General features: G+C 41.7%; 1 protein-coding gene across 1 annotated transcript in view; it reads right to left on the bottom strand.

Annotated features, from left to right (window-relative positions):
* Positions 1 to 200: 200 nt before the first annotated feature.
* CNOT10 (CCR4-NOT transcription complex subunit 10) overlaps positions 201 to 8464 on the bottom strand; it is a 32514-nt gene continuing 24250 nt past the window's right edge. Inside the window, exons 14-19 of the mRNA XM_041407830.1 lie at positions 5796 to 5909; positions 4298 to 4428; positions 3515 to 3550; positions 3285 to 3412; positions 1930 to 2005; positions 201 to 491 (exon numbers count right to left, since the gene is read on the bottom strand). Of these exons, the coding sequence (XP_041263764.1) occupies positions 337 to 491; positions 1930 to 2005; positions 3285 to 3412; positions 3515 to 3550; positions 4298 to 4428; positions 5796 to 5909 (640 nt within the window). The 3' untranslated portion in view covers positions 201 to 336. The remainder of the gene's footprint in view (positions 492 to 1929; positions 2006 to 3284; positions 3413 to 3514; positions 3551 to 4297; positions 4429 to 5795; positions 5910 to 8464) is intronic.

Here is an 8464-nt window from a genome sequence, read left to right as displayed (position 1 = left end):
ACAACAACACAACTGCTCCTTCAGCAGGATTTTACTTCAGGTGTATGGTTTTCTCCACTCACTGCTCTCCCCTCTATTCTCTTCAAAAAGAGCTGCATTACAGACTTGGATAATATTTTTTTTGGTAAATAAACTGCCACTCCCATTCAAAGCAGGTACTAACCTCCCATCATTCATGAAATAACCTTTACAAACAAGTCTTTTGGTTTGCATCTTTTATTAAAAATTTACATAAACACACTCCAGCAATTGGGGTATTCAGGTGTCCTAGGTTAAAAAAAATATACAAAATCCCAAGCCCCCCTGACCAGGGCAGCAGCAGGTTCAAGCACAACCTCACTTCCTTTGAACAGTGGTGAAAGCTGGCATCTGAATGGGCTGGATGGAGTGGACTGGCTGGAAAACAGGCTTTTTCCGCATGTCAGAGAGTGTCTTCACAGAAGGGAGCAGCTGGTTCCTCTTGATGATCTGCAGTGCCAGCTGCGTGTTACCTACAAGACAAGTTTCAATTAAAAAACCCAAAATACCATTTAATGACATATGAATTGCTGTTCAGGGACAGAGCTGATGAGCCAGCCCTGGGCCCAGGCCAGGTACACCAGCAGCCCTTCCTCTCCAGTGCAATGCTGGCACAGATAGGAAAAGCAGTAGACAACAGGAAATTTGAAAAAAATTCGTTTTGATTGAGTCCACCTATTCTTAGCTGAAGACACCCAGCTTTTACCTCAGAGCTGGAAGATGCCAAAGCACCTTCTAATTTCCCAAAGGTCACCTCTTCTCTCTCCCAGCTGCACAGTGAGGTTCTAGATCTCATACAAAATGCCCTCAACACTATGACACTGCAGACAGTAACGTGAATGCCAACGGAATAAAAGATATTTTTAAAAGAAGAAATCTGATTTTCAACTGTATGTATAGTTCATCAAACAACTACCACTATACATGGAAAACTTATTCTTTGTTAAAAATTAAACTTGTAAAATTACAGGAGAAAAGGCACTGAGTTGTGAGGAGAGTATTTCTCTCTTTCACTGAAGTTTTTGTTTCAGAAGAGATGCACCATTTTGTTGTCTTTATAGAACAAAAAATGCCTTTAACATCTTTTAGTCATGTACTTAGAAGAGAGAGAATGATGTAAATCCCACTTTCTACTCTCTTCTGCTCTGTACATCTTTGTTGCAGAAATAAAGGTTTCCAAAATTCCAATTCAGAAGCATCCTTGTAAGAAAAGCTTTGCAGAAGTCTCAATTCTAAATGCAAATGCTCAAATCCTCTGCCTGCCTGCAACATCACTGAAGGGGAACAGGCACACAGAACATCTCACAACACTTGGATATAAAGTGCCCCCCAAGGAGCACAGGTCTGCAACCATGACAGGTTCAAGCAGCAGCTGCACCAGTCTGCTCACACTGCAGAATCCAAGTGCAATCTTCCCAGTTTCCCATTATGTAGAACTTTCTCCTCCTACCAATGAAGTGAACCTTCAAAGGAAAACATTGTGGAAGAGAAAGTTATCAGTAGTACAAGCTTTGCTGCCATACTTGCTACACAGGCCTTGACACAACTTCTTTGGGAAACTTGGATTGTTGGCTTTTAATGGAGAAAGCTTTTCAAACCCTCTTTATAGCAGAAACTTCATCAAGGGTTTTACTGAACCTATCCAAGACTGCTGACTTCTGCACCAAGATAGAAAACTTCAGCTCAGGAAATGAACGCTTAGGAGGTCTGGAGTGTGTAAGAATAGGATGGCAATAAACTATGGAAGTAAAGGTTCACATACATGGATCCACAGCAGTGTAAGATTGAGGCAGGCCTAAAGGATATTGCTCAAAATACAGGCACAACTCTCTCTGTAGAGCAGGAATGATGACTGCTGCCCTCCTCCCTTTGTATCCCAGACTTAGGTTGCAGGAACATCTCCCAGCTTACCGTTCTGCAATTCAAGATACACAGCCAGCAGGATGGCCTCTGGAGGGATCTCTTTGGGGTGGATCAGCGATGCAGCCTTATTGAAAAAGAAGAGGGTGGAGAGAAAAAGTGCTTAAGAGAAAGATCCAGAACAAAGAAAGTGCCCCTTGACAAGATTGCTACCACCATCTTGGGTAACAAAACTAAATAACGATTCATCAACTAAGACCAGATTTTTTCAAACTCATACACTCCATCAGTTTTAAGCACGCAAGGAGAGACTGCAAGATTATCTACATGGCAAGATTGTTTCACGCTAATTAGCAGGACCATCTGCTGTGTGCTTATGTTCATATGGATCTGTATTTCTTGGGCCAGCCTAGCGTGCTTTCCTGGTGAGGTGACAGGTGAAGAAGGTAACCTCCACTGCTCCAAAGTTCAGAATACAAAGTTAACAAGGATTGTTATTAATTAGTTTTCCATATACAACCATTTTTCACCTATGAAGTCAATGAATTTACTGTAGATGCAGAGCCCCACCACATTTTCTATCCATGGGTGGCCTTGAACTCCTCTGGGCTTTACACAGGTGTTACAGAGCCCAAGCAGAGACACCTGTCCCATCATAAGAAGCCTCAGGAGGAAAAAGAGTCAAACAACTGCCTTAAGTAGCTGAGAGCCTCATAGAATTTGAATCTGTTCACATACACAACCACTGGAAAGTAATTTGGAAGCTGCTGTTTGAGTTTGTAGCTCAACAATGCATCCAAGCAGTCTTCCTGACAGACAGGAGTGGCTGCAAAAACAGAAACATCATGACTGAAAGAAATGGGTCCCAACCATGAGAAAGACCAAGTGACGTGACAGGCTAAGTGGAGACAGCATTTCAAAAGCAGTACTTGAGAATTCTTGGGACAAGAGGCAGACAAAGAGCATACTTGCAGCAGAATTGCACTTTGTTCTCACAGCCCTAAAGATAGTAGTTCTGATGGTGAGTTATTAAATGACTAGGGAGAAAACCTTCTCTGAATTATGACAATTAATACTAGACCATTAAAAAGACCACAAAAAAACTCAAACAAGTTAACTTAAAAAATGTGAAAAGGCTTCCCAGCCATCTTTCACTGTTCTGATATGACCTAAGGAAAATAAAATGCTGCCTATAGTGGTACTGAACTTCTTACACAAGTAAGAAATTTGGAATTACTTTTGTTTTTAATAGAGATCGGTTCATAAAGACAGAATAAAGGCACCATCTCAGCAGGGTCTGCAAATAAGCCTGGGCTGTGAAATCACCAGAATTCACTGTGATCAGAATGGCACTTTGAAGGAAGTACATTTGTTCCCAAAGCTGCCTTGAGATTTGTTTTCCATACCTGATGAAGACACTTTCGAGCTTTGTCATATTCACTCCTCAAGCAGTAAGCACTTCCAAGGTTAAATAACATCATTGTTCGAGCAGACGTGACTGAACTGGGGTAACACTGTGGTGTCTGCTTGCCAGCTGCAATTAAAAGAAAATAAAATTCTTTTTTTTCCTTACACTTTTATTCCAACTGGCCAAGTAAATTCTTGTACTCTGCTGAATACAGTGGCCGGTACTTACAAGATTCCATTGCCTCATTCTCTCCTTTGTCAGACCCTGCAAAGAAAAAACATACACAAACACATCATGTTCTGTGACCTTTTTTAAACGTTATTACAAAAATAATACAAAGATACAAATTTTATGCTTTCTTCACAGTCTGACATTGAAGAGGGAAAACAGTTTGCTCAAGAGTTTACGTCATTCAAGACTTCCTATTTCAGTGTTGTGCTTTTAGATGTGCAGATGAGTATAGTGAGTTTAAACTGCAGGCATGTCACTGGAATCAGAGCTGCTGTAGACTTCACTATACAGATGGTTCTGAAGTACTTTTCTCTAACAGAATGTACACTCCCAACAAGAAGACTATGATACAGATTAACTAAGTTCTCTCTCACCAAAGCAGACTGCAGTGGTATGACAAAGCCTGGTTTAAAGACCAAAAAGCTGGAAGAGATGTATAAAACTCAAACTTAACCATAATAGCACTTAACAAAAGCAGCTTTCAAAAGTTTCCTTCAAACAAGTCAAAATTCTACAATATACTGTCCTATTAATGCTACAGAATTAACCATCTCATAGGAATGACAAACAAGGAAAAGACACACCAAACACAAAGTGAGAACTGAAGCCAGGAAAATAAAAACACAACAACAAAACAACAAACAACACCCTCCCCACACCCTGCAATAACCTACAGGTCTTAAAACAAAATGTCTTAATCATCATTATATTTGTGTCAAAGTTACAGCAGGAAGGCAGCTGAAAGCATAACCAGTTATAATGAAGTGTGGATGCATTAACCTTGATCCTGCTCATTTGAAGAGATCCCAAGGGAAACATCAGTGACATTCTCGGGGTTCAAGTGAGTGATGGCATCAGATATTCTGTCTAGAGAGATGAGAGCTTCTGCTGCATACAAATGCCCGAGAAACCTACAACAGCAAAGGGTCAGGGTACAAATGTCAGCACAGCAATCCCCACAGTTTGTTATGAGAGACAAACAATGCAGTTTTTAATGTGAGCACACGGGAACTGTTACTGGGAACAATAGCATGGAAGTTAACTTGCCCATAATGTATTGTCATAATACCCAGTTCTACCATTTACTGCTTTTAGGCACCAAAGTTATAAAAAAATTCCACACCTGAATCATGACAATTCATCCATCCACAGGAGTCTCCATTACACAGAGAAAGTACCTTGGTGGGGCCTTATTCAGAGAATTAAGAAAAGCCACCCCAGAATATGGGTAGATCTACAATTTAAAGTGTTACATTATTTTACATTCAATAAAAATAAGGACTTATTTTCCTGGGACCAAGATGCACACCTCTTTGTCTTTGCAAAAGACCTGTTATTTAGCATTTCTTTCATTACATAACAGTAACACAAAATTATGTGTTACCTTGCAAACTCCTCAAAGATCTTGCTAATGCAATGACTGTGCAAAAGGATGAGCTGCAGTAGTGTGAAGAATAGAAGCCAAAGAATTTAATTGGCATGGACCAGTTTAAAGCATGGTGCCAGCATATAAAAATAAACACGAGCTTCCTTGCCTTCCTTCTACATTACCAGTTTTGAACAATATTACTACTGTAAAAACCTCTGCTATACTTTATTCTGTGCATTAAATGCATAGTGTCAGAAGGATAGGAGTGAGGTTGCCTTCTTTGAATTGTAGAGCTTTATGAGAACTGGCAGGTAGAAAAAAAATAGACTTTGTATATCCTTCAAAGAAATACAGTGCCAAATGAGAGGTGAACAAGAGAAACTGAAGAATAGAACCTACAGAAGCAGCAGCAGCAGGTGAAGTGACAGTCCCACACACACAAGATCTGTTACCCTGAGTGACTGAGCAAACCTTCCCCTGTAGTTTCATAAGTAGGCTGTAGTTTCATAAGTAACCTTTCAGCTGTGTGGGTTTGGGCTGATGTTGGCTACCCAGAGCTGCACATGCCTGCCCCTTGTGCTGTGCCAAGCATGTGCAGCCCTGCAGTGAATCACGACAGAGACCTGATGGTCCTACTGCTGCATGGGACCCAGAGCTGGAGAAACAGTAACAAAAGCAGCAATTGATTCCAAATTATGTGGAATTCATACACAAAGGAGGGATTCATGTTCCTGCGTGTCAATGGACTTCAACAAGAAGTCAGGGCTTCAACAAGAAGAGGAGCAGGCCAAGCAATTCTTTACATCAGACACAGATCTGGCAAGCAACTACAGACTTTGGAAGCTTCAACTCAGAACTGTCCAGCAAAAATCAGGGTTGAAAAAGAAGAAATGACCCCATCAGACTTACTTAAGAGACCCTGAGAGCTTTGGTTGCTGCAGAAGTTTATCTGCATGATTCAATGCCATAAGGTTATCCCCCAAAGCCAGAGCCACGTAAGCACTACAGGCAAGGATCGAGCACCTGGAAGGAAGCAGACAAAAAAAAAGGGGAGGGGGAGAGAGTCAATATGTTAAAGGGAGAATTCTGTTATTCCAAATACACCTGTTAAATACACCTGTTAAATCTTCTTTCTTGTTTAGTGCTAAAGAAGCGTATCAAACTTTCAATAATGACTTCCCATCTAACTATGAAGTAAAAGAGTTAGTTTTCATTATTTATGGGCTTGATTGTCCTACCAATATAAACCAAGGATCACCATGGTGTGGCTCACTAAGATTTTGCAGTTTTCATCATAAATAACAGACTAAAAAAAGATGGACTTCACAATGTGTCGTTTTTCTCATGGACAGTTTCCCTTTCTCACACTCTTGTTACTGGTCTTGCCTTGGACTCTCATTTGTACTCCTCTGCCCTCACCTTGTGTTGTACAGAAGGGTAGCACATTTCTAGATTGCTATAAGACACAATCTACAGACACACAGTAGCTATCAATTAAGCTGTCACATATTTCACTCTTCTATTGAACAACATCTGCACACAGGGAGACAAACACTGGAGAATTTCGCATTTCCAGTTTTGTGTTCAATTGAGGGCTGTAACCCAGCGCCAAGACTCAGTGATCCATGGCATTTTGTTGCCATCACAGACTTGCTTATCTTTCCAAAACCAGAAAATCTCTGGCAGTTCATTTAATGAAATCTGAACTGCTCACATTTTCCATCTCCAAACAATAACCCCTCATCAGGACTCCATCATTAGGCCAAGCTTCACACTTTGTAATAACTGCCCCCCTCTCCAAACACTGTTCTTGGAGATATTTTCCACTTGGTAAAACATCTTTCAGTGCAGGCTGCCTTGTCCTCAGGGCACAAGCCTCTGCCCATGACACCCTGCTGTGAGCAGGACTCTGTTCTTCTCCAGGGAGGACAAGTGGATGCTCTGAGTGGGGTCCCACGTTGGGAGCGAAGGGAGGAGAGCTGCCGGCTCTCCCGCTGGTAGGCGGGCTATTATTGCGCCAACCTTCTGGCAACTGTCAAGCCCACTTTCGGTCCAGCAGTAAGTCATGTAATTCATGGCAGGACCTGGGGTGCCTTTATTCCCCTTTCCCAGGAGGCATGCTCCTTAATTATGCATAAGCAGGATAAGAAACTTCTCCAGTGTTTCCCCCTACCCCCCACTTCCTCTCCACCGTGTCCAGATGTCACATCAAATCTGAGCACATACAAAAGCTTGGGAGAGGGAGAGGAAAGCTTCCCCAGCTCAAGACCCAAACCTAAAATATTTCTGAAAGGTTGTGACTGGGGAGGGGGATGGAATGGGGAAAAAAACCTCTGCAATAACAGCCTGCTTCCAACTAGCCACTTTTGTCTCTGCCTCAAGGAAGTACAGCTTTTAAGCTAGCAGAGATGCTGTGTGTCACCAGCAAAATACCCTTAGACACAAGTCAGGGCCTGCAGAGTCGGTTATTACTGCTCTTCACATCAATGTGTCTTACATTTCCCACGACTTTTTTAAAACCTATTTTTATTTCTGCAAGTGTAAATTCAAACACAACACATGCTCCAATCACACAACAGGATGAAACCTACTCCTCTGCTCTAAGCACTGCCACATAAGAGCAGGCAAAAGCCTTCAGCAACAGCCATCTAAGGGGGAAACATTCCGGTTTCCTCCCTTGCAGCTGTGCTCCTGCACTTGGATCCATTGTTGAGCTGGCTGAAGCAAACACTCAGGAGAGCTGACAGCCAACCGGAGCAGAAGAATTGCACCACAAGGGAAAAGACAAACTAGTTTTTCACCCCGGTCAGGATTCTGACAAAACTCCACAGGTTGCCTTTGAGCACGGCAGACTTCCAGCATCACCGAGCCTCCGCATGCCCTAAATAAAACTGCCTTTGCACTAGGAAAAAGAAAAATGTTTTTTTAAACTGCCAGATTATGTCAAACAGCCTCTTGTGTAGGTCTAGGCAACAGGATTTGTCAGCCCACACAGACTGTAAGTTTACGGAACCCAATCTCCACATCTGACTTGCCTTATTTCTCAGGGAAATGGCAAGCCAGAGCAAATCCAATCCTTCAAAACTTAGTATGAAGGCACCAAAAATGACACTTCTAAACCATTAAGAGAACATCACTAATGTGAAATAATTTCAAATAGCTAAGCCAAACAATGGATACAAAATACCTACTTTTTATGTTTCAACACTGGCAAACAATACAAAATATTAAGAAATAGAGAATGCAGACTGTGCTTACGCCAAGGGGAAAATCAGCACCAGCAAAGGGGAGATGAGGGAAGAACTACACCGTGGCTAAGAGTGAGGAAGAAGAGAGTGAAACAGCTATGGGTGATAATCACTGTAAGCTTCCAGTATTGTGATAGGGCCAAACAGACCACTGCAAACCTTTAAATAGATAACTGAGGCAAAACTGGATAAGTGTGGAGAAAACAAATGATCAAATGATTCCTTTATCTCTATCTGGTTTGATAGGGAAAATTAAGGTTCTTACACAAACATCTTCAATCTAGGGAGAAAGACTACAACAAGGTTGGTTGCTGTCCATCTCAACTTTTA

This window comes from Onychostruthus taczanowskii, unplaced genomic scaffold (assembly GCF_017590055.1).
Source record: "Onychostruthus taczanowskii isolate IOZ18803 unplaced genomic scaffold, ASM1759005v1 scaffold28, whole genome shotgun sequence".
Taxonomy (NCBI): Eukaryota; Metazoa; Chordata; class Aves; order Passeriformes; family Passeridae; genus Onychostruthus; species Onychostruthus taczanowskii.
This window is presented reverse-complemented; position numbering and strand designations above follow the sequence as displayed.